The 27,157-nt window shown below is 36.3% G+C and overlaps 3 protein-coding genes across 5 annotated transcripts in view; all 3 read right to left on the reverse strand.

Moving 5' to 3' along the window:
• Positions 1-5,654, reverse strand: part of xrn2 (5'-3' exoribonuclease 2) — a 36,282-nt gene extending 30,628 nt beyond the window's left edge. For both annotated transcript variants that reach the window (XM_066720749.1, XM_066720661.1), the window contains exons 1-8: positions 5,436-5,654; positions 4,326-4,453; positions 4,130-4,241; positions 2,836-2,947; positions 2,539-2,597; positions 2,177-2,266; positions 1,146-1,218; positions 617-667 (exon numbers count right to left, since the gene is read on the reverse strand). In XM_066720749.1, coding sequence (XP_066576846.1) covers positions 617-667; positions 1,146-1,218; positions 2,177-2,266; positions 2,539-2,597; positions 2,836-2,947; positions 4,130-4,241; positions 4,326-4,453; positions 5,436-5,510 — 700 coding nt within the window. In that variant the 5' untranslated portion in view covers positions 5,511-5,654. The remainder of the gene's footprint in view (positions 1-616; positions 668-1,145; positions 1,219-2,176; positions 2,267-2,538; positions 2,598-2,835; positions 2,948-4,129; positions 4,242-4,325; positions 4,454-5,435) is intronic.
• Positions 1-13,884, reverse strand: part of LOC136767666 (protein CEBPZOS) — a 398,863-nt gene extending 384,979 nt beyond the window's left edge. The window contains exon 1 of the mRNA XM_066721636.1: positions 13,880-13,884. The gene's annotated coding sequence lies outside the window, so the exon portion shown is untranslated. The remainder of the gene's footprint in view (positions 1-13,879) is intronic.
• The window catches only part of kiz (kizuna centrosomal protein), a 40,637-nt gene continuing 24,517 nt past the window's right edge, over positions 11,038-27,157 (reverse strand). For both annotated transcript variants that reach the window (XM_066721235.1, XM_066721154.1), the window contains 7 exons: positions 26,744-26,894; positions 25,433-25,598; positions 24,993-25,055; positions 23,136-23,231; positions 22,726-22,819; positions 13,768-13,811; positions 11,038-11,404 (listed from right to left, as the gene is read on the reverse strand). In XM_066721235.1, the coding sequence (XP_066577332.1) occupies positions 11,301-11,404; positions 13,768-13,811; positions 22,726-22,819; positions 23,136-23,231; positions 24,993-25,055; positions 25,433-25,598; positions 26,744-26,894 (718 nt within the window). In that variant the 3' untranslated portion in view covers positions 11,038-11,300. The remainder of the gene's footprint in view (positions 11,405-13,767; positions 13,812-22,725; positions 22,820-23,135; positions 23,232-24,992; positions 25,056-25,432; positions 25,599-26,743; positions 26,895-27,157) is intronic.

Below are 27,157 nucleotides of genomic sequence, written 5' to 3' on the forward strand. Positions count from 1 at the left end.
TTTGTACAATTATAATCCTCTTTTATAACTTGCCAAAGTTGACTGAACCTCTATGGAACCAGAGGAAGGAAACAAGCAGGAGGATGTTGAAGGAAACCCAAACCCTGTGGAGTTGGTCTGAGGCTAGTCTCTCAGGGGCCCATACAGTAAAGAGCAGACTGCAGCTCATCAACGATGTAAGAGTACAGGTCTCAACAGGATGATGGTCACAAGGCAGACACTAGCCTGAACAGGAAAGTGAGAGACTCCTGGTCCTATCTGCTGGGTTCCCCTGGTTACAATACGTGTATTTATTCAATTCACATCCCAATCAATTCAGCAGGTTCTGTTGATCTTTGACAGATCAAAACATTGACATACATTTGACCTGAATAAATATACTTACTGAACGTGTGAACTAGCTATTCTTCCATGTGGATTCATTATTTTTATTCTACATCTTACACAATACATCTAAATGCTATTGGTTCACACAGAAAATCAATCCCACTGAGGTACAGTGCAAATCAGCATTGGTGCCAGCAATTCCTGAAGTATCTGAAAGTCCCCAACCCCCATACCACCTTCTCAAAGAAAAACAGACATTATTACAGGTTTCATATAGAAGTGTACGTACCATCAGCCCCACAAAGGCAGTGATGAGTGTTGGGGTCATGGTTAGGTTGAGCTAAGGAGAAGAAAAATGAAAAATCTTTATTTACAAATTAAAGTCACAACCAACTCAACCAACAGTGCATAATATTATCTGTCAGTGTGCATTGTTTTTGCCCCTGTATGTGTTATTTTTACTTTTATGGCAACCAAAAAAAACCAAATGTGAGTGTTGAGTCACAAAAACAGGAAAAGGTGGTCTTTATCATTATGTTTTAGCATTAAATCCAACAAGTATTCATGGTGTATATATTGAAAACAAGGTTTATGGTGAAAGCACTCTGTGGAACTGTAACTGTAGGTTTTTCGTGTGTGTGTGTGTGTGTGTGTGTTGGGGGGGATCAAATCCTCATCAAAATCAAGGACAGAAAGACAATATCAGAATTTACTGACATGTAATCCTAACAGTTGTCAGCAGGAAGCGGGAGAAAAAACTCATGCCCATTCTAAACAGCCAGCTGCAGTTAGAGCCCAGAAGAGCAAGATTAAAATACCTCGTTGTCTCCTAATGTAATCCATTATTTTATGCTCCCCCTCACCAGGCACGCTTGCATCAGACAAGATAACCTAAAACAAAAGTGGAAATTAAAACAGTTTTACAACCAGAAGAATTATTTAACATTAAATATTATCTGTTTAAAAACAGCAGTACACTTGAATGAGCTGTAAACAAAGACTGGTTCATTCATACAAACAATTATAAAAATGTATGGTATGCTTGGTAGAGGTTTGTAAAAATGGGGGATATAGATTTACATTTTAAAAATGACTTTCATATACAGGTAGAATGCAATCATCAGTTTCGGGGTTCTCAGAGGTAGAATGTAAGGAGCAAGTTTAAAATATTAATTGAAAAAAGTATTCTATTGTGACACAAATGTAACCGGGGTTTATTTAGATACGATTAGATCATGAATGTAACCCTGGTCCTACGAAAGAAAAGGAGAACCTACATCCACTACAACAGGGATATGGTAGGCTTCACTATCCCAACTAGGGGCCCATTAGCAACTCTGAGTTAAAGGTCACAGTACTGTGTAGCACTGTTGAGTAGTGGTTAGGGCTCTGGACTGTATAAATGGGTACAAATGTAAGTCGCCCTGGTTAAGATCGTCAGCTAAATGACAAAAATAATAACACAGACATCAGGACTGTGGGATGTCTATGTCCCATAATGCCTTGGTGCCTGTTTTCTAATTGAAAGAAGTGCCAAATTTAGTTTTTAGTAAAAAGTTTCAGATTACCATGCCCTTAAATTAAGACCAGTAGAACATACAGAAGTCATCATACTTTTGCATGTTTTTAATTACAACAGCTGCAATTATACGAAACAACCTTCTCGGGTGTTTTGGGTTCAAATTTGGGTTCAACAGTGAGCACCAGGTACGAACAGAATTTAACTTATGGATCATAGTATGTTGAAAGGAAAGTCTTCACAAGAAACCAAACGACACCTGTGTGACTGTAAAATGATAATCTGAGACAACAAGTAATGTACAGGTTAAAAAAAAAAAAATACACATACAGTTAAATTCCGCCACCCTGGATCATTGTTGAGCCGGTCAACAATGTAGTACCTCAGACACTTGGCAAGGTTGTCCATAAACTCTGTACCCTGAAATTGTAAAACAAAGACAAATACTCACATTCATTGTATACAAGATGCATTGATATTACCACCCCTGTTCATCACAATACTGGCTTGCTTATGTACGGTTGTCTTGAACGAGTCATCTCAAAGGGCACTCTATTGCTCATTATAGCGCTGTTATCCATATAATTAATCAGGGATTCCTCTGTGCGTGCAGAATTCTTATTCATTATTTCAAATACAAAATAAAAAATGTCTCGTGTAGAGCAACAAGAAGAACAGGACTGATTACTTACAGGGGTAATACAGTTGCTGTCAAACCTCTCTTTAATCTCGTCTGGAGGGAGGTATCCACCTAGAAAACAAACGCGGATGCATTCCTCTACATTCACAGCTCAGAAAGGAGGACAGATTTTCTGATAGGTAAATTAATTACTGCTACAGATCGCATGCCCATTAAAATAAAAAGGATGTTGGGAGGATAAAGAAGTATTGAACACACCCTGACAGTTGCTTCAGGAGAGGAGAATGCTGCCTCCTGAAAGTGATGTCACATGACTCCTCAGGTCAAGACCATTTAGAGAACACCTTACCTCTCTTAAAGATCTCTTCCCGTATTCTCTGCTTTTCCTCCACAAGCTCAACGCCTTCTTTGGAGGCCCTGAAACGCCTGGATCTCTGCTGGTTCATTTTAGCACGAGGAGCCTAGAGAAAAGGTTCACAGAGCTTCTCAAATACCTGCTGCTTTAAAAAGTGCTTCAGTATGCCCACCAGAGGAAAAAAAAAAGACGAGTGCTGCAATCTCAGAGGATATACCTGGCTTTACTCATGCAGCTCTCTCTCAGTCCTACCTTTACAGGATGTTAGTGTCACTTAGCAACAAGTTACAAATAAAGCGTTATTGGAAGTATTACAAAATCCATCACTATCTAGGCTGACTTCTTCAAGATTACAAGCAATTATTTTTTTACTTAAAATAAAGTCAAGGAAATGTCTCAAAACATATCTATTATCTGCCCACTGCTGCTGTGAAGTAGAAAAAAAAAAAAAAAGATGCATATTGTGCCATTTAAATGTCATCTCCTTGGAGAACACTTTAAAGTATGCTAATAAGCACACTAACTTTTAACCTCTCCTGGATTGGTCATGGAATTCATATATACTCACAAAGATGTGAGAATTGCTTCTTTCTTCACGGTCACAATTGTGTACATAATGCACATGCAGAAGCCACAGCACAGTATTTCAGACACTGATATTATTCATACCAGGGTGCAAAGGTGTCTGTCATATGTGGTATTGCACAAGGTCAGCTTAAACATTTTACAAAACAGGATTTTTCAACAAACAAATGTAATTGAATCCAAGCAACCATTCACATTCATTTACGTACTGACTGTTCAACACATTCTACAGTGGGGAAAAAGTGTTTGTATGTAACCGATGTAATTTAGTCGTTTACTAGCAATGTGACATATTGGTTCGGTTTAGCCAAAGCAAGCAAGCAAGCATATTGCCCACTTAATAGTAATAATGGTGGCATCAAGACTCAATTAGAAATGGAAAAGGTGTATAAGTAACCATGTTCGTGCTTTAATTTGGTTCTAACCTACAGATTCATTGAACCAACCTGGCTATGGTGATTGAGCAGAAATCATACAAGTCTAGACTACAAAAGCTGCAGAAAAAATAATGTAGTTAAAACAATACTGCACTGGTATTAACCCTGTACAAGGAATAATCAAATTTGTGTACAGGATCATTAGAATTATATAATGGAAAATCACTGGAGCTGCCATTTGAACAGTACTTTCGACGGGTAACATTACTTTCACCGGTTTACAATAAAGCTAATGAGAAAAGGACCTTTTCCCAATTTATACTTACAACTCCATCTATGGCCATGTAGAGAACTCTCCTTGGGCGAATAATATTAAAAAGGCGGTCGATGTATTCAAAAATCGCAACCATCATTTCATCCTCATTCTTAGGGGCCGGTCTGGAAACGGACAGGAAAAACATTAGGGGTATAGAGACAGAGAAATCAAAATTAAAAAAAACAAATGTCAAGAAAAATATTTACTTGTCTTCAGGATGCGTGCATGGGTGAATAATCCCATTCATGTCCAGATACAAGTTGTCAAACTCAACTTCATTTGGATTAGGCTTGCTTGTATCAACTGGTATGCGAACTCCATTGACTTCTTTTGGCTGAAAAGGATGAAAAGGAACAAGGTGTTTACTGGGTTATCTGCACAACAAACTACTGAGGAACAGTAACTATAATGGCACAGGAACAGGAACAAATCTGTGGATCTATACAATGACCTGGTACATGCTGCCCTGAGTGCAGTCTTAATTGTGTAGTTTTTAGATTTGGCCAGGATGCAACATCAAGACTGAAAGGTTTCGGTCTCCATTGCTAACACAGAAGATAGGGTGGCCTGAAACCTGGAAAACATGCCTACTTGAGGTTTTAAAACCATGCAGGTATGCTCGATCCCCCCCTTTTTTTGGTATCTCTGTTTCTGGGCATCTATCCAGGAAGGCACATGCTACTGTGATTGTACGGATGCATCCCTGCGATTGTAAGAAATGAAACCAACATTATTGTATTGCACGGCATGAACCAACGCCGATGCAGCTTCCTCATCACAATTATAAAGGCAGAACAAGCCGAGTGACTGAGACACACCTAGAGCAATTAGATCTTACTTAAGGCAAATCGGCACATTAAGATCTTTGCATAAGACAAACTGCATCTCTTTGTATTGCACAAAACTGAACACCTTTCCCGCTATACTGTCTACAGAGTTAGGACACATGCGTAATAAAACATTTAACGAACTACAGTCATACAACAGACTGCTGCTGTACATTATTTTACAAAATATTATACTTCTACCACAAATGTCACTTAATGTGCAATTACATATGGGTAAGAAAACAGCAATACGCGTTGTGAAAGCACCACGATGTGCAAATTGTATCTAAAAAAAACAACAACAAAAAACAATAAAGGCCAGGGATTAAGCATTTATGTAGACAGCTGCTGATAAATAAACCAAGATTATTACTGTTATTATTTCAATCTCGCCCTTTTACAAAGCTAACTGGACATGTTTGTAATACTAGGCCTTTGTGTTATTATTAGTGCTGCTTCAGGCCTTGGCCGCTACATGTTTACACCTACCTTCTCCTCCAAACAGTGCACAACGATAGACGAATATTTCCGACTGAGCCAGCGGAAAAATGCCGGGACTCCCATCTCCGGTAAAATTAAGACAAGGTGATGATTAAAAACACTTCTCTAGTTAAAAACGGCTTCGTTTAAAAACAAAAACAAACCAGTCGCAGACTTCGTGCACGGCGTGCTCAAGACTCACTGAACCCGCATGACGCACCTCCGGGTTGCTTGTTAACCTCGCCGCAGTGCATTGTGGGCGCCGGCCTGGTCACTGCCTATGCCGGCAGAGCGGAGCGCTTACGACCGCCGCCTGCATGACAGGTGTCTTTTGACTTTCTTTGATTGCTATTCATTCATATGTTCTATGTAATAACTAAGGGGCAATGCTACCATTTTAAAGGCAGTTTAAAGGTACAGCTTCACATTTATTTGCATGTCCTGTTTTTTTGCTGTTGTGGTTTCTTCTCTTGAGACATATTTTAATGTTCAGCTTCGGTTTGAACACCACAGTTACACATAAGGCAGGAGAGCAGCTGTATTATGGTTTGTGGTTTACAGACTGAGGAGATTTCACAATCAAGATGCAGTTTAAGAAAATCGAAACATTAGGCTACTAAGCAGTCTGGGTATTATCTTTCATTGAGCTTTGTCCTCTAGACAAATGTTGTTATGAAGTAAACTTGTGCATTCTCCAAGACAGTGAGCGATTGTTGTGTCATAGGCACATAGGTAGTGCTGTGTTGCATATAGGGAGGGTCTATATACACCGATCAACCATAACATTATGACTGCCTGCCTAATAGTGTGTAGGTCCCCATTTTGCGGCCAAAACAGCCCTGACCCGTCGAGGCATGGACTCTACTAGACCTCTGAAGGTGTGCTGTGGTATCTGGCACCAAGACGTTAGCAGCAGATCCTTTAAGTCCTGTAAGTTGTGAGGTGGGGCCTCCATGGATCGGACTTGTTTGTCCAGCACATCCCACAGATGCTCGATTGGATTGAGATCTGGGGAATTTGGATGCCAAGTCAACACCTTGAACTCGTGATTCATCAGACCAGGCCACCTTCCTCCATTGCTCCGTGGTCCAGTTCTGATGCTCACGTGGCCATTGTAGGCGCTTTTGGCAGTGGACAGGGGTCAGCATGGGCACCCTGACTGGTCCGCGGCTACGCAGCCCCATACGCAACAAACTGCGATGCACTGTGTGTTCTGACACTAGTGATGGGCATTCCAGCTCTTTTCAGAGAGCCGGCTCCTTCGGCTCAGCTCACCTAAAAGATCCGGCTCTTTTGGCTCCCAAATGGCTCTTTAAAAAATATATACAGTTTGCAATAGTTTGACTATGATTGGTGTTATAACAATTATAATTAAATTATTCAATGAAATCATACTCTACCTTAACCACAATGTATTTAAAAATGCATTGGTTTGTTATGAAAACAAATTCTATTAAACATTTGCATTTAAAGTATAACCTTTTAATGTATATAAACAAAGTGCATATAAATCTAACCATTCAAAATGAATACAATCCGAACAGCATAATAGAATATTGCACCATATCAAAGAAAAATAAATAACAATGTGCAAAACTGCAGCATCCCACAAACTGAAATAAATGTAAAAAAGAAGGATGCTGTTACACATGTGCATTTCAACTCTTTTAATGCATATAAACAAAGTGCATATAAATGTAACAATTCAAAACAAATACAATCTGAACAACATAATTATAGCCCTCCCTCTCATATCTTTTCATTGGTTGACACTGGATGTCTGATTGACAGGAACGACAGGTGAGGCTGTTAGTCTGAGCAGACAGACAGAACGGATGTGTGTGCTTGAGCATTTAGCCCTATATTATTTGATTTACTTTTTCGTTCTTTGAATTAGTTAATTCTATTCATTTAAATCTTTTGATTATTCATATCTTAATTTTTTATATTTTTAGAAATAGATTCGGCTCTTCTGATATGTGAGCCGGCTCTTAGAGCCGACTTGTTCGCGAACGACCCATCACTATCTGACACCTTTCTATAAGAACCAGCATTCACTTTTTCAGCAATTTGAGCTACAGTAGCTCGTCTGTTGGATCGGACCACACGGGCCAGCCTTCGATCCCCACGTGCATCAATGAGCCTTGGCCGCCCATGAGCCTGTAACCCGTTCACCGCTTTTCCTTCCTTGGACCACTTTTGATAGGTACTGACCACTGCAGACTGGGAACACCCCACAAGAGCTGCAGTTTTGGAGATGCTCTGACCCAGTTGTCTAGTCATCACAGTTTGGCCCTTGTCAAAGTCGCTCAGATCCTTACGCTTGCCCATTTCTCCTGATTATAACACATCAACTTTGAGGACAAAACGTTCACTTGCTGCCTAATATATCCCACCCACTCACAGGTGCCATGATAACAAGATTATCAGTGTTATTCACTTCACCTGTCAGTGGGCATAATGCTAAGGCTGATTGGTGTATATATATATATCAATCCACTGCTGGATGAAGGCTCCCCAAGATGTTTCCGCTGGTTTCGATCTACAGCTTCTCTTTTCCACGTCACACCTGTAAGTGTATGATTCAACTTCCCAATTTCTGTGTGGTTGTCTCATACATATTTTTTCATCTCTTGAGATCGGTTCAAAAGTTTCCTTTGTCCATCTTTGATCTGTTCTTTTTTTTTTTTAAGGAAATATGTCAGATGAGGCAAGTTTCCTTTTTAACTATAATCCATGGCCATCAGCTGGGCTTACAGGCCTCTTGAAGTACACACACACACATATCACTGCAAGGCAATACAAAATATGATCAACAAATCAAAAATAAGCAGCCCGTTCGTGTGTTTGATTCGTTGGAAGATTACATAGAATTTCAAAACTCTACCCATGAAGAACCGCAGAGAGGTTTTACTTCTTAGGCAGAATTTATGGAACCAAGTGTCTTCTCTTCTCTCAACACACTTGACTACTACTCCCTGTTCCTCCAGTCTTGGTTATTTTGTTGCCTTTAATCACATAAATAAACATTTTACATGGCCAATGAATGGAAAACCAAATATTCCCGTCATTACAGGTCAGCAATTCAACTTTCATGCAATGAGCTGTTTCATGTCATAAAACGACTTAAATAATAATCTCAGATTGTAGTGTGTACATTAACAAGACAGCTGTATAAAGGGGAGCAAGGGAGCAGTAGCTTGGTATCAAATCAGAGCTAATAAACCTTTATTGTAGTTCTCAATTATCCTCGTCCAGATGAAATTATTTGATTACTTTCAAAGATTTTGTTTAATATATTAAGTTTTAAAAGCTGTTAGGTTCAAGAGTGGGCACATTGTCTTTCTTACCCCCCAAACCCCTAGTGAAACTATGCTGAGGTTTAACACTTCAAAGGGGTTAATGTTAGGGGACCAGTGAGTTGATCGATAACAAGGAAATATTGATAGAGCATAGGGAACGCTTGTTGTAAAATACCAGAAATGCATAGTCTCTGTTGCTATTAATTTCTTAATTCAATTTTTTCCAGATGTCTCCGTAATTGTGACCGACCGAATACGTGCTTTTATTGGAGTGAAGTGATTGCAGCTTTAATTGAGAAACGGGTGATAATTAAAATCACAAATTCTTAGCTTGCATTTGATAACTCACTCATCTCAAACACGAAGTTAAAAGCATGAAGCAAATGAATACTGACTCACGAGGATGAGAGTTTATCAGGAAAAGTTCTCTTAAAAAATGTTTATTGTGTTGTTATATATTACTACAATATAACTCAGCTCTCACAGAGCTATCTGCGGTGAACAAGTATCTGTTGACACGCTCCTTAACATAGATATTATGTGAGGGAGCTTTTTAGCAAACTCAAAATTATTCAGACACGCTCACCTTCCATGTTAGGTCAAGGTAGACTGTAGCCATTATTGGTAATGAGTGTGGAGTTCTCCTACTTTAGAAGGTTCACGCACATAAAGTCACCTAAAAGCTGACTAATGGAATCCGAATCATGTGGATATACCGAATGTTAGTGCTTTTACAGTATTAGAGAATAATGTGGCTTTAGAAACATTAAATATAGCATATGGGTTGGTAAAAGGAGCTGACTTACACTGGACAACTGTGACTGCATCTTGAGAACATTGAGGCAATTTAAAAAGTTAATTCAATGTCAGCCCTATATGCAAAACATTGACTACATCTCAACAAGCAGCCGTACTCTCTTACACCTCTCAAATAAAGAATCACATGTCTGAAGCCTATATATTATGTTTTCGGATTTAATGCCATAGCAGTTTTACAGCGATTTCAACCAAAAGATGTACTGTAAATGTTTTAATAATCCAGCACACATTCAGCTTTTTAACCTCTTTTAACCACAGCAGTTCCGTGAGTTCTTGTCTACTTATACAAAGATGGTACACTTCAGAACAAATATTTTCTTATTGAACCTAAACCATACTTATTTGATAAATAAATTGCTTGATAAAGGAAAGTTGTAATGTGAAATGTGAAATCTCTGAGTATTAATATAGCAGTAAGAATAACATAGATACATTATCTTCAGTGCAATTACCTTTTTAGGTTTTGTTTAATATCACCACAGATTTTGTCTGCTTGTGTATATGAAATGGGTGCATGAAGGAACAATGTTGCAGGGTGTCTGTTCCAAATTCCTAAGCTGAGCAACGCCACCCTGTCCTGGTTCCCACTTCCAGGACAATCCAGATCTCCTGGTTCAGAAAGCAATGACGGGAAAATAACGTGGTGTCAAGTCCGTCACACAGAAGGCCAGTACCATCATGACACCTCTGTTTGAAATACAGTTCACGACATCATGCATTTATTGATCTCTAAAGATGGTCACAGTTGACTCTGTCAGTGTAGAAGACATTTATGCAACATTAACTGTTAAGTTAATAGAGACACAACTAAGGCCTTTTAACGGAATCTGTGCCTTTGGGCAATCCTCCCACCCCACCACATAAAAAACAAAACAATGCAGTTGTTATACTGTAAAATGTTTATACATTTGATAAAATGATAAATTGTGTCTGAACAAATTAACCACTTAATGGAGTTTAAAGGTGTTCTGTTAATTGCTCAGCACAGCCACTGTCATTTTATAGGACTCACTTACTTGATTATATTTACAGCATAAAACATTTAAAAAAATAAATATTGGCAAAAATATAATGTTCCAGAGAATATAAGCATTTCCTTATAAACATAAGTTTAGATTTTTCATATACTAATCAAGTTTACAGTCTTATTCACTTATATTTGATGTAATTACATTTGAAAATGTAAAAAGTGTTTCTAATAAAAGAACCAAAAGAAATTAAATTTTCAGGTAAAAAAAACAAATAAATGGTGTTTGTTCATATATATATGGAATGCTCCCTGATAAATTGCTAATTCATTCTTTCACAAACAGAAATATAAACCTTGGAAATTTGGCTCTTAAATTATTTGAGTTACAAAAATTATATATTATAGTATGGTACCATTGGATGTCAGGTAACATTAGGTGCATTGTTCAACTTCTGAATATCTTTGTGTTAAAATGCCTGTAATTTAATACAGAGAAAAAAAGGACTTTGCACTGTTCAAGGACTCTTCATATATATGCATACATGTTTTATTAATTTAAATATTACCAAATATTCCAAACACAATATGCATTGGAAAAGAATCTAAAACATCTTTTAAAACACATTTTGATACAAATATATTAAATCTTCCATTAAAACAAACAAAACAAATGACACGGAAATGTGTGGCAGATACAGAATTTATTACACTGCTAATCGAATTACACATTAATTTGTGATTAATGCATCGTATTAACCCATGTCTTCCAAGGAGACAGCAGAATCAGTCATAAAAATCATCAAAGTCATCATTATTTGTACTGTGAGTTTGAGGGCACAAAACAGCTTCAATGTCAGTATTGCTGTCATCTGATTCACCCCAGAAAGCTAAAGAAAAAGGACAATATCAAATGAATTCAATAAAGTGCTGGGAAACTAACACATTAAGTACAATTCTTGCTTAAATGTTATTGTCCACCTGATCATAATGTAGGTATCAATATTAAAGTATAATGTGTTTTTCCACTGGCATCCTATGCAACTCGCCACATCCCCTCCATGTGATGACACAGATGGGTCAGTCAGAATCGCAATGGAAAATCACCTGAACATACCGGGCAGGCTAGCGTAAGGTCCAGCTCAATATTAGTGCTGTCAGTGTCTCTGTGTTCCAGTACTGCTCTTATGTCTATTTAAATATATATCAGATTTGGGTTTCAAAATGTTTAGAATTATACAGGAGAATATAGGATTGGAGAGCAAATGTTGAAACTGATGTGCAAGTAGGGATATATATTTGTAGGGGTAGTCATAAGACCATTATGACCAAAGGAAAAGGCTCAAAGCATACAAATAAAGTTTCTTGGAAAATTTAAATATCTGACAACTAAGGTGAAGACAATGGTAAACTGAAAAAAGTTTATTAGGAACAACTAAAAACATAATACAATTACAGCAAATAGCCTATTATAATTAGCTTCCTTCCACAGTCATAAAAGATAAAGCATGGGATGAATATCAAGCAATGCAATGTATAAGCAAGGCTGCTTGAAGCCAAGATTTATATCTGATCATATAAATATGCAAGTATCTATAGAGTGAAAAAAAAGAGAAAAAAGACTACTTAATTTCAAGACCTAAATCAAATTCTGTTTTATAACTGAAAATAAAGAGAAGAGATTTCATTCTAAATCTAGTTGATGATGTGTAAAGAATAATTCAAACTATGTGAATTCTTTAAATAAATGGGGAGGTCTAGAAACATACATGCAGACAGCTGCCTCTAAGACACCCCTGCAATAATATAAGCTTACATCTTTAAAGCAGTTGATCTGGTGTTTTAAAACCTCATCAGGATATTAACTCTGAAAGGAACAATGAATGGCACACTTGTGGAACCCCACTATTTGCCCTTTCAACCTATCAACCTTTATGTTTATATTTGCAGAGAATGTCTGAGAGCAATTTTTCACTAAAACATAAAACGTAAATTGCCCCTAATGAGAGATTTTCCAAGCACCTATAGAATATTAATAAAAACATTTAAGGTCAGAAAACTACAGGGATTGTGTAATTCCTATGATGGTATGAAACATTTGATAGGAATAGTGTATGGGGGCAGGTATGAAAGTTTGAATTACAATGTGTTTTACTGTGAAAATACATACAAATGTGACAAACATGAGGCTATTTTTCCATAGCGTTCCCGTCAACTGCAATATAACTTTGCCAACGTTGAACCAGGTGCTGTATATCAGTATAACAAGTGTGGTTACTTATAGGTTGAGACCTCAAAAGCAAACAAAGAAAAGTCTATATATGGGAATAATTTGGAAGAATCAATGAATATGCATTAAATACTGATTAATAAGGAAGGCTAACAAATTATATTGGCTACCGAATAATCAGCACTATAGCTAATGAGTAGATATGTCAAACCCAATGACCTAGTGGACGACTCTCAGAAACAAAAGGAAAGTTCGTTATCAATATAACAATATATTCTATATCAATATAGAAAGTGTCAAGACAGGGAAATCAGATGTTTTAAGAACAGAGTGTCTGTCTGCTACAGACTTCTCAGGACACAGAGAGAAAGGCAGTTATACACAGGCCCTGTATGATCCAAAATAAATTAACTCGGATCAGTTAAATCTAGTTGCTGATCAATATTAGAAAATTCTTATTGTATATTCACTGTACAAATAATTATATTTTTGGAAAGTAAATATATAAATAAATGAGGAGGCATTACTTTCATACTTCCCCTCATACTTTTGTGGTTTAAACCACAACGGCAGCACTGTGGAGTAGTGGTTAGGGCTCTGGAAGGTTATGGATTCAAATCCCTGGTGGGGCAGTGCTGTTGTACCCTTGAGCAAGGTACTTCACTTAGATTGCTCCAGTAAAATGCCCAGCTGTATAAATGGGTACAAATGTAAGTCGCCCTGGATAAGAGCGTCTGCTAAATGACAAATAATGTAATGTAATGTAAACCATTTATAATCCATTTACACATTAACTTTCGTAGGGAAAAAACAAAGACTATTAATAATAAAACTAAATAATTCGGCCAGATGACTTCCATTGCAATGAAGTAGAAATAGCAGGTAGTGAAGTTTGTTTGTAATTTATCTTTATTATTTATTTTTATTCTATATCAGCTTATTAGCATGCATGCAAATATGTGATGTAGGTTACCCAATCTTAGCCTGTGACTGGCTTCTTTCATTCTTCAGAAACAGACTTACCCTTGGATTTTACAGTAGATATGGTTTTCTTCTTGTCCTCCTTCCTACGAGCGACAAAAAGATTGTTTTTAGACACACTTCAAAATATGAAAACAACAAACAATGACGCTAAGTGTTTCTCTTACATTGTAGATTGCAGAATGTGCCAAATTGTCGTTCCAGGCTAATTCTCAAGAAAAAAGATTTACATGTAAAGCCCTTTATGTGGAGACATAAACCCAAGAAACTCCATTGACTTCTGTTCTAATGGTACTAAAGGACTTCCACAAGGCTCTCATTATTCACAAGTGTTCTAAGAACAGGGTTGCCGGGTTCCCATAGCATCAGTGATATCACTATGTAAATGTGTGACCTCTGAGCAGGCTTTGATCTGCAATGATGCATATGCAACAGTCTGTTCTACTTTTAAAAGCCTCTTCTTCTATTTACATCATCACAGGGTCTTTTCAAATCACCACAATGTGTCCCCATCATCTTATATCGACGTGCCCCCCCGCTTTTTTTTTTTTTAAACATCTTTGCACTAGTGCCATGTAATACACATGAATGTACAAAAGCAATAAAAAAGAAAGGGTTTTAAGCAGGTGGTTGTGAAACATTTTGAATCTGAAAAACTCAAAGGTCAAAACTGCTACTGCTACTGCTACTGCTACCTTTCAGTTCCAATTGAGGGAAAATAAGAAGACCGCTCTTATTGATTGTATGCACTGTAATGTGTTGATGGATGGATAAGTGATGTCACCCTTGTAATCTTGTTTATGATTAGGTACTGATTGATAAACCATGTAAGTTGCTGTGGATAAAGGCATCTGCAAAATACCTTAACATTTCAGTTCTCATCTACATAATTATGTCAGAAAAGCAATTCAGTTAATTCAGCATACCAATACTTCATATTTGTACTATCTACTAAGAAAGCAAACAATGTCCATATGCTTGAAAAAATGAATAGACATCTTAATATACAAAACTGTTCTTCAGATTTGACCTTTTACAATGAAGATTAACTTGTGGAGGATGCCAGTAATTGTCCTTGGTCATGTCTTAAATTGTACGACATCTAATGCTTATATCGCCTTCTTTTTTGGATAATGTGAGATAAATCAAGAATTTGGCTTATACATGCAAACCCAAGAGAACATGCATGAACTGTGAGGATAATTGAATAAGTATTTACATGAATACTGAACTGTACTTCACTGTACATTTTTAAAAACAATGCATTATGAAATAATAAATAAACAAACAAAAGGTAAGAAAATTAAATTCCAACCTTTAAAGCTTATACAAAGGTGAGAAAAAGCAGTACTTTTACAAGTCATACTGGAGAAGATTTAATGAAAAATAACTGCATTAGTCTAATGCTTTATCCCTTAAGCTTTCTGAAGGATTGTCAGACAATGCATTTTTGCTTGGAGTTTATATACTACTACTTCTACTACTACAACAACAACTAATACTACTAATAATATTAAGTATCTTTACAATAAAGAAAATACCTATAATTAAATTACACACATCTACAAAGCCATCTGACCTACCGGCTCTATGAACCTTAACATTCCAACAGCTATGACACATTTTTTTATCTCCTGCCAATGCATTTAAGAGCCCAAAAACAAAAGCTTTATTTATTTTGTATCTTACATTCTTTATCAATTTGTTTCTATGTACTTGAAACAATGGTTTTACAAATGCAACACATCAATGGTCCTATTGAAAAAGAAAAAGACAGGGCTGCCCAGAAAAACACTGATATTCTGAATCTAGAAAAACAGAAAAAATGGTTTTACTCTCTCCACAAGGCAGGGACGGTTTACTTGGTAGAGTCTATATCCTTTTCAAGTAAAGTATGCTATTTCTTTAACCGGCAGAGTTATCATCACTGTTCAGGAAACAGCTTAGTACTTTCTGAGCGACAGTTCAGCTGTGATTACCTTGGAAGTACAAGAAAGAAACAGACAATAAGGAGGCACATAAATAGATGAATTGATGAGAAACGGTAACTAAACGATCATTTAAACTGGCCATTCTCTGGTAGTTATACAGTAGGTCCAGTAAAAGGGTAGACACATTATTTTCTTGAACATTGGAATGATACATCAGCTGTTCCACTCCAGTTACAAAAGGGCTGATTTGAAGATTTTGCTATTACCATAGAAAGCTGTAAATGGCTTTGACCCTTTGAATCTAATACTGTTTCCATAAACATTTATGCTGGTTCATCATGTGCTGAATTTGACATTATATAATTGAGGCAATGATATGAATTTGTGAGCTGGTGATAGGGCTCCATTTTTCAGTCTTGTAGTGTCTGAAATACAGAACTGAAGGTAATCTAAAACACGATGCAGATCATTTCATATAATATGTTACAGGTTCATTCATTTTTATGACCACTGAACACAGACAAATTTGAATGCCTAGTAACACTATTCTATGAATTTGCTGGTTGTTTTCCTACACATTGACAGGAGACCTATGCATAATAAAATCAACCATAGAATATTTAGTAATATATGTAATGTTAAAATTGTATATAGAAAGCAATGGAAATCTTTATAGTTACTTTCTTATTCAAAATAACATCGATATGCAATGTTCTATAGGCTGTTCCTTTGCCTTTGTGACTTTTAAGACCCTTCAGGCTATACTGTCCATGTTTCTTGGTGCCTGTGGTGGCCCTTTAAATCAATTAACTCACTCAATTAACTCTGTAGAGAAATTAGCATTCCTGACACTTTTACATCAAATTGATCAGTGATGTTCAACTGGGTTTCAGTCTGGAAGTCAGGCAGGTCAGTTGGAAAGAGTTCTTCAAACCACCTCCTGCGAAAATGTACAACACGGCACAGGACCTTGTTGGAAGAGGCATGGAGTTTTGCCGAAAGTATCAACAAAGGGCTTCTAAAGAGATGCACGTTTAAAAAAACTAAAACAAAACAATGGTCACATTTATTCACATCTCCGCAAACAGTATTTTGTGCATCCTCCTTTGACTTTGATGACACTGAGAAGATGCTTCCTTTAGGCTTTTATAAGTTTCTGGCCCTGGAGGGACTTTTGACCACTCCTCGTGGCAGAATTTCTTGCTTATTACTTGTGAACTGCTGTCGAGTTCAGACTGAAAATGTTCTATTTCGTGGATGCATGTTGTGGATCTTGCTGGAAGCTTGAGCATCTTAGGAGAGGGAACTAGGATTTTGGCCAAAATGTCTTGGTACATGCTTGAATCCATCTCAGAGACTGTTGCTGTAGCCTTCTTGATGACAGATGCCATAGTAGAAATTGGTAGGTTCACCTTTTTTATAGCCCAACTCACCCAACTTGTGGAGATCAATGACCCTTTGCTTGCAATTTTCTGGCAGATCTCAGTATTTGACCATGATGATCAATACTACTAATGGATTGCTTCTGTGTGCAAACCTAATTTTATACCCCGTGGAAACAGGTGACCTTTGGAAGCATCTATTTCATATATTTCAGAAAACAGAAAGTGGATGCAGGATTATTCTTGCAGGACTTTATTTTGAGAACAGGTGTGATTAAATCTGATAATTGTGTTAAAATTAAAGTAAAAGCACTAACTACTGTTCAAAATAAATATAATCTTTGGGATGAAAAAAACAACACAGCAGCAGAGACACACAGCAGAGACATGTTTTGGAATCCAGTTTAGTATGTATGTAAAAGAGTTTTGTTTTCTGACCCGTATTTCTGTGTTGAAAATGCACTGCATATTATGTCAAACAAAAGAGCTGGTTTGTCTAGCACAGCCATAGATGCTTTGGGCAACATTCAAAACACAAACTGCATGTGCTGTGACATTCCCTAATTTCACAGGCATTACTGTCTTCAGTCTTTTGTAAAAACGTTGGTCATTTTGGATCACGTCTATGAAAAACAGTCTATATTTATTACTTATTTTATTTAAACACCAAATCCCTTTGCTTTTGTGATTTTAAGCAAACTAAATAATACAACTAGTAATTGTGGAGACATATATCTGTGACAAACTCATAGCCTTAAATACAATAGAATATTTTTCTCAAAAACAAGCAACAAAAAGTATTCAAATAAATAAATAAATAAATAAAGACAATAATTAATATTTAAAAATGAAAAATATGGTAGAAAGCATTATTTTCTGTTGGCTAATAAATGTTCTTAAAAACACTAACAATTTTAGTACTATCACTTTTTGACATAATACATTTCTAACTTGTCTTTCTAACCCATGACTGTGTATGTACAGGTCTCCCTGCATGTGAGTGAGAAGCTGTAATGCAGAGATATGTTATTTGAATTTGATGAATACCGTTCTAGACTTACTTACCAATAGATGCACGTAAATTACAGTTCAGTGAGTAAGTTGTTAGCGCTATACCTCGAGACAACAGGAGAGGTGATGCAAGATTAGAATTTGCTCAATGGCTAAAGAGGAATTCAATATGATGTACAGAGAATGAGAATAAAGAAGCTAAAAGGTTGAGAATCTATTAAAAGAGTACTCACCAAGCACTTCATGTGTAATTAGTGCAACCTGATAAAAAATATTTCCTTTATTTACCATCCTTTTTTTAAGCCCCTCACACCCACACAGAAATGCTAATAGCAAAGGCACTCCAGAACCACGCTGTGTGGAAGGTAAAAAGGGGGCACACCATCACACCCATCAACTCCTACTCCCGTCCCAGTTATGACCTGCAGTAAAATAGTTTTGGACTGTTTTCAAACATCACAGATTAGAGGTTTGCGTTTGCGTTTACATTACTTCGGAAAACAGACTCTAAACGCATGCAATGGGCTTCTCTGCTTTTCAACGTGTGAGTGCCCCCTGCTGGCCGTCAGGGAGAGCTGCAGCCAGGCCTGAAAAGGCTCTGCCGAATGACTTGGGCAGCCACATTAGCAGAAGTGCAGCTGCCATTTCAATCTGGCATATTTAGACCATCATCTTGCTTTGCGGACAAAACACAGGTGGGTAGCTGCAGTGACTTTTCTCTTAATTTACTTTAATAGGGTCTGCTTTTAAACAACAGATATGAACAGTATTGTTCTGAACAAGTGTTCTGTTAAGGGTTGAATTCAGCTTTTAAACTTTGACAATCCTGCTAATATAAGAGTCTTCAACAGCAGTATTACGCATAAATGTGCTTAATTATTATAACTGGCTTCAACATTTCTATCTTTCTATCTATGGCCCTATACCTCTATCTATGTAAAAGCCACTTGCAATGAATAATTGTGTGTGTGTATGAGTATATGTATATATTGTTTTCCACACATACATACAAAAACAAATGCATGCGTAACAGGGCTCATAGTGTATAAAATTAACTCGTTACAGTGAGGTTACTCGTTACTCTACACTTGGAAGAGTAATTTCTGTGCCTGTGTCAGAGCGCTGGTCTTTTTGGTGAGCAAATTTCTCTCTCGCATGGGGCTGTGGGGTTCTCTCAACTTCAGCTTGTACAAATCCAATTAGTAGTAGTCCAAAGTTTAAATAAATCAATTCTGAACTCAGTTCTCTCAGTTGGAATATATACTATATTCTCTTAGCTGAATAATTGGTAAATCAATTCCAAAAATACATAATTGACAAATTAATATAGTGAAACTAATCAGGTATTAAACTAAATTAATCCCGACACACCATTTCAAATGAAGTGCGTGCCAACATTTTACTATAACTATATTTAATATGAATACACCTGCAGCAAAATATGTGTATATATAAACACACACACATATATGTAGAATCTGAGGTTCTCTGTTTTATGGACACAACCGTGGACAGTTTAAAAATAATTATTTATATATTATTTTATTTAAATATGTATAAATTAAAATTGTGAAACTTTAAAATGTGCATAAAGTAGCAGATTATGCCTGCATTAAAAAAATCACTGTTAAGATAAAATAGAATACAATTGTATTTATACGTGTTAGGGCTTTAGAAGTGAAATTGTACAGTGAAGAATAATGAATTGTAAAGGGAGGAGAGTACAAAGAAGGAGAGTGACCTCCTCTGGTTACTGACTCGAACTGCGCCCGGCTGCAGCAATGCCACACACATCGCTCCCCGGCCACTCCATGACAGAGGTCCACGCTCTGCTTATGACACTCTGTCTACAAGTGATTGGAGGGTAATTGCCTGAAGACATCCCATTGTGGAGGAGAATACCATCACCTCGAATTGTCAAGTCAAGGTTTTGTCAAGCAGGTTTAAAGCATATTCTGTTTAACACAAATTGATAATGGGGGGGGACGACAATAAAAAACCCTAAACAAAAACAATTTGAGATGCCTACAGTAAAACAGTACAATGATTCTTGGACAAGAGGAAGCAGTGGCATGCACCTCCACACAAAAGGGAACAAGTGGCCTTTACATGGAGTGCAGCTGCTTATTAAGACTCACTCCTTCATACATTATGCCTTTCATCCCCACTCAACCACAAAATGATTTTGCTTTAGAGGGTACAATAGCAGCAAAAGATTTATAATGAATGAATCCTTAATAAACTGTTGCAGATCTGTCTACTTCCCCATGATTTATAATACAATAAACAGCACATTCTATAAAGTCTCTTGCTGCAAAACATTGCACTGAGAGAGAGAGAGAGGGACAAAAAAAAAACTGAATATGAAAGACCTCAATTCTCTCCCATCTCCAATACCATAATAGTGAAATGAGCACATATAAATGTGTTAAGAGTATCTCTTTGCATCTTGTATAGACTGCATGTATTTAATCTGTAAAGCTTATTAAGAACGAGTCATTGCTATGCAAAGCAGCACCCAATGCTTTTCTCTTGCTTTTCAGCCGAGTGCAGTGTTTGGCCAATAGGACTGGCCCCCTACCTCTCATTCTGCATTCATAACATGCAACATTTGCACAATGTATCTCTCAAAGGCTGCTGAATAGAAAGCCTTAATACTCATGTAAACAACTGCAAACCAATTACTTAATGAATCGGGCCCACACATAATGAGGTGCCACACAAAGAGCTATAAATGCATTTTTTGCGCCAAAGCCTCTGCTTTAAACTAAAATCCCTCAGCTGTAGTTTAGGCTTAACTGGCACATCATAATTATGGTCTGTAAGACAACAGAGGAAGCCATTTTTTATTTGGGTCCAGCTCAAGCTCCTTTTGATGTCACTCATCAGCTCACTGACAAATAAAGCAAATAATTAAAAAAAAAAAAAAGAGGAAAAAAAAGGAAAGAAAGAAAGAAAGAAGCTAGGCAGCGCATACAGCAGTGTTATGCTTATGCTCAAGTGCTGGGCTTCGAGACCACTTGTAGAAGCAATAAAGCGCAAGAAGTGACTGTTGTAAGTGGAATGCTTAAATATAAGCATCTGAAAAATTTCACTATGTGCAGACCACAAAGGGGAAGAGAGCACCTGAGTTCTCAATTTTTTTGCTCTCCCAAGCTTCTCTGCCCGTTTTAAAATACCTAATCTTTTCCCTGTAAAACTGATGTCAAGTATCTGGAACCATGCATTGCTACCAGTCATTTTTTAATATATATATATATAGATAGATACACCATGGCTATCTTTAACTTTGCATTTTGTATAGCCTCAGCACTGATACGTTTTGTTCCCATTCACTCCAGATTGAAGAAGGCCATTACTGCACCATGCTGCATGATTTCACAACAGCAAACAAAGGAAAGACTTCTTCTCAATGTCTCATATTAAACGTGGCACTCATTCCAGGAGCAGCATTAGCTATTTTGTGACAGCTTAACCATCATTTTTCCCTCTACTAATATGTATATTCTAATACACACTGGGCTTTAGAAGTAAATAGCATCTTAGATGCCATCCTGGTGTCAGCATGGTGCCTAGTAATCATATGAAATCAAATAGTTTTTTCTTAATATTTACCTCTCCATTACCTTTACAAATGGATTCCCTGTGAAGTGCCCTTGTCTGGGAATAGATGTAGTGTTAGGTTTTAAAAACTTTTCTTAGCATTTAAATATATATATATATATATATATATATATATATATATATATATATATATATATATATAAAAAGCTAATGTTCCTGCATCAATTCCCTTGCATTTCTTAAGTCTGTAATGAAGTTTACCGTGCTAAAAATTGTAATCTTGAGTATAAAACAGTTCCCCATTTCTGACCTTGAGCGCTTTGATAATTCAAATGAAATCATATGAAAAATAGTAACTGAAGTTGGAATTTGCACTGCTTTTGCAGAATCTTCCTGTTTATTTACAACACTATAATACATTTTCGAATGACTTGGCGAAACCAGCATGATATTTTTCATTTAAAGATTATCAGTGATGTTGAGGTCTATTGCAGTCTATTAGTTGCTCTACTATTTAATAACCATCACTGACTTCAATGTGAATCATAATTGTGAGACATCAAATGTTTCCATCTTCCTTTTAAGTCAACAGTTCAAACATTAGGCCTTTTCCACAAACATGCAATTGGGTTCTCACAATTTTTTATCTTTAAAAAAGGGGGCTTGTGTTTCAATGTCCTGAAATTAAAAAAAGCTAAATGATTAAAGAAAACTATTTTGAGCAGTTAAGAATTCAGTTAATTAACAAACTAATATGTGTTTTCTCAAACTTGGTATCTTCAAAACAAAGTGCACTGGCATCAAACTGAGGGGCAGAAACCATGAATACTTCACCAAGTTAAACTTAAACTTAAAACTGCACACACAAACAATAAAATCAAAGCAATACGATTAATTAAAGGGATTAAATCAAAACGCTACCTCTTGAATCACTGATACACAAGTAGGGTAGCTGATATTTAGTGAACCACTTAAATGTAAAAGGAGAATATAATATTGCATGCACGCACACACGCACACTCATAGAACAGTAGAATTATCCTAAAATGTCACATGAAACCTCAACACATAATTTTAGAAAGTGTCTGATACACCAAAATCAAGCATCTTACCGAAAGTGAGGACGTTTGTGACTAGCAGAAGACGTTTCTGATTCAAGGACTTCTTCGTTCTTGACTGTGTCAATGTGTTTTTCATTTGTCAGTACTTTAAAAGGGAAAAAACAAAGAACAAAACTGCTCACTTGGCATCTGGGTGGATGGAATGACATTGCACCGAAAATATGATTAGGTGGAATGTTCTTGAATATTCATCCTTTCTCTTGCTTTAGATCTTTTGTAGGTTTTCATTGAAGTCTGCAATGCACTGAAAACAGCTGTTCTAAACATGCAATGAGAACATTTGAATATTTCGATATAGCTGTGGTGTTGATTGTAAGCCATATATTTACACAGTGTATGTACAACATAGATGATCTGTTGATCTACAATTTGGTTGAGAAACTCCATTCACGTTGAACTACCTGACAGCTCCAAATCAGAGACCTCATCTTCCTCATCAGAGTCTGGTCTTCTCTGCTGCACGGCTGATTGTTTAAGCAGCTGGTATGCTTTAGTCTCTGTTACAATCACAAAGCACAAAATGCCGAAGTTAAATATTGGTTTTGGGCTTTGCTCTCCAAACTTTCTGAATGGCTCTCTTGCGTAAGACAACATCCTATGAGGTCTTCTTGGAGCCTCCTAATGAACAGAGCGTGTAAAAAATAACTCCAGGATGACATGCAGTTAAAACCCTACAGACACATTAGCCGAGAGAGCAAGAGTTTCCATCAAACAATAACTAGCACTTTAAGCACATAGGATTTATTTTTGATTAGCTGTCTTTCAATTGACTGGAATCTGTTAAACACTGAGAAACGTATTAATTGTATGTATGTATGCATATGTATTTATTTACTGTTAAATATTTGTTTCTAAAATGGTTACTAGAATAATTCAGCATGTTAACATGAATGACTGTGTTAAATGCACAAAAGCATTCAAAGTTGGTTCATAATTAATGTATTTGTGTTTTAATTAAGAAACTCAGTGGGTTTATGTTAATTGCTTCCAATCACCTAAACAAAATTGAAAATGAAAGCCCCTACTTACAACAAACACTGGTAGCGGTTTTTAAGTTTAAATTTGAAAGACGTGACATTAAAAACAAGCCAATGTATTGTTTTACTCCTTGAAGCAGAGGAATTATTGGGTGATATCAATAGGTTATGGTAATAAAAAGAAAATCACAGTACAAATGCAGAAGATGTTGCTGCCATTCACGTTCAGTTTGCAGCACTGAGCTTAGCTGTGCCGTAATCGTGTGTGACGATGGACACTCAGCAGGCAGTGAGAGTTAGCTTGGAAAACCTGTAAGGTTCAAACACTTCACCTACTCACACTTAAATGCTTTCTAAATGCGTTCTTTTCCTGTAAAGAGGGGAAATTCACAAAGCCTTTTTCACATTAAAGTACCATTAGAACAGTTTTTTTTTCTTTTGCAAAAGAATGAAAATACCTTTTGAGTTTAAAAACAGAAACAGAACATTAATATAAAGTTCTAATTCTCTGTTTATATGGGGTCATAGTAATTAAATTATTACAGGTACATGCTTGGGTATCTAAGTCAAAACACATGTGATTATTGGTTTAATGAAATGAACCAATATGAAATTAAATCAAATTTGACTATATTTTATTTTTACTCCTAAATTGTGCAGCTGAATAACTTTTAGTAGCTTTGCACTATCATAATAGATTTCTCTGCCCAGTGAGTTCTGGGTTCTTAAATAGCCTTGATTGGATACTGTTTATTTTATATTACTTTTAAATAGTTGCAATTTGTGGCTTTACACCTTGTTTTGGTGTTCTGCGCCTTGGGATGCCGGCACATAAAAAGCGTGGTATGAACTCAAATTGCAACATGTAATAGATAATTTTACATTTCTAAGGTTCTCATGGTAACTAGTACTGGCAATACTTTCAGGATGCCTTCGTGTCGAGACCATTTGATGTCTGCTTTTAAACAGCAGTGTTCAGGAGATAATGAGAACAAATGACAGATCTTTTACTCTGTCCTCCGCATCCTAACAATTAAACGACAGCATTATGCTGCACGAATTATCAATTTCATTCCGCTCTGCCCAGCCAAAGACATCTACTGTTTCTCCATGATAATTAGAGGAACTCGGCAGCTCTTCAGGTGGGAGTTTGACCTTATATTCACCTTGATCATCCTCACCAACTAATACACTGAAAAAGCCCCCATTATTCTGCGCTCTAAAAGGAAAACAAAACTCGCAAATTATTTCAGAATGCAAGGTTTTGTGTAGCCTTTTTACCTCTAATAGGAATACTTTCCAACAAGCTCTCCTCTTTGCTGTCCTCTTCACCACTTTGCGGCCCTGCAAGAAATAAAATGAAAGAACCTCAGAGCAGGAGAAGCTTTTGACTTTTTCCATCGCTGCTAAAAATCACAGATAAAAGATAGAAGCCAACAGCAAGAGAAATATGTAGTTGTGTTCAGTATTTTTTAATAGCAAGATTTTTCTTTTATTTTGTCTGTTACACAAATGAATATTAGTTAGCAAATGAGGAGGAAGAAGAAAATATTAAAACAACAGTAAATGCTTTTCATAATTACCATAAAGGGTGCAGTTAGGAATCTGTCAAACATTATTAAATGTATTTTCCAGAACCCTAAGCCCTGCCTTAAAGAACAAAGTAGTACAATTAAAATGCATTTGTTCCAACGGCAGCCAGAATTTGCAACAATAATTACCCTGTTTCCCTATGGCAGTACTGTAGGACCATTGAGCAGGTTTTGCTGGTTTTATTTCACCACTGTCATTGAGGATTGATGGCAAACTGCAAGATGATTCATTACTTTGAACAGAAAGGCTTCCTTCAGATGCTTGTGGAAGAAGTGTCTTCAGTAACGCTTTGGCCTAATATAAAGACAAATTAAAATACATTATTATAGCTTTCAGAACATGTCTGGAATGCCAAACTGAGTTTTATTTTTATTTTTTGCAATCCAGTGGTAAACTGTAAAATTAATACATGTTTTAGTCACATTCAGACATCAGATTTTACTGGAGCACAATTGTAATGCAACAATATAAAACTATTCTTTGATACTGCAACATAAAAATAAGAGCTGCATTTTAGATGTGGGAGATATTACTATTCCAACTGCTCAGATTCTCTTCAATTATTTATCTACTCGGATATGATTAAAATTAAACGTGCTTCATTACAGTTTAACATGAAATGAAGATAAGCTAGATGCACACTGTAGAATGAGAGACTCTTGATCAGATCTCAATGATCTCAAGATGATGGTCCGCTCTGTCGATCAAAGTATTACATACCTTATTTAGATCAGATTACAAATAATAAAGTAAAGTAAGAGTAAGAGCTAAGAGAGAACTATACCATATGAACTTGCAGACAATAATAAGAGCAACACAACATAATCAAGTATTTAAGACTCAGAGAGGATAATCTTCAAATTGACTATATGTTTTTTTATTTACTTACATATGCAATAAAAACGACATAATAGTAACTCAAATGGCAAAATTGTTCATTACAATAAAACTCTTACAAACTGAACAGCCTGTGTCAAACATAGTCCAAGAGGGTAAGAGCACATTGTTTTACAAATAATATTAATCAAGCACCAGCTGCTTTTCTTCAGTGTACAATAAGAGTGGATGCAGCCTTCAAATATAATCATTTTCACAGATTTTAATTATAATATTATTTTGATGTGAATGTACACAGTTGTTAATTTTCAGAGTGTACATTTGGGGGTATAAAATCAGGCAATTTATAGAGTTTAAATTACTAAGCAAGCACTAATAAAAAACATATAAATAAATAAATCTGGTAGCTCAGCTACCCTTAAAGTAATGATATAAGATAAACTGGGAAGTGATCAGAATTATCTATTCATTATTTTCAGATTGAACATAAACTGTTAACTGGTACAGTGTGAAAATACAATCTCAGGCCTCTGTAATGAATACGAATAGGAAAATATTAATACAGTATATGGAGTTATTTACATTAGATGAATTTCCTTTACCTTGTTGATATCTGAACAGTTTTCAGCCACCAATAATGGTGTGAAAATCTCAGCTATCTCATCTGTGGATAAGACATGGCAGTCACCCAAAATAACCACATGTTTGTACCAATACTCCCACAACATTGCAGAATCTGGAGATAGACAGGACCTGTATACCACAAAAACAATATATAAATATTAATATTAATATTAATATTGTCTAAAAGTCACACAACAGAGTGAATACTTATTGCTTAATTCATACAACAGCAGTAACAGTAAAATCGAAATCCTGCATGTGGACTTCCTTCAGCCTTTTATTTCTCACTAGAGATTCAACTTGTGATGCATTGTGGAAACTCTCTTTTCATGACTCCACAGCCTTTTCTCAAATTGTGGACCTTTACTGACATTTATGTGCTTGAATTTTCT

The sequence above is a fragment of the Amia ocellicauda genome, chromosome 1 (assembly GCF_036373705.1).
Source record: "Amia ocellicauda isolate fAmiCal2 chromosome 1, fAmiCal2.hap1, whole genome shotgun sequence".
Lineage (NCBI taxonomy): Eukaryota > Metazoa > Chordata > Actinopteri > Amiiformes > Amiidae > Amia > Amia ocellicauda.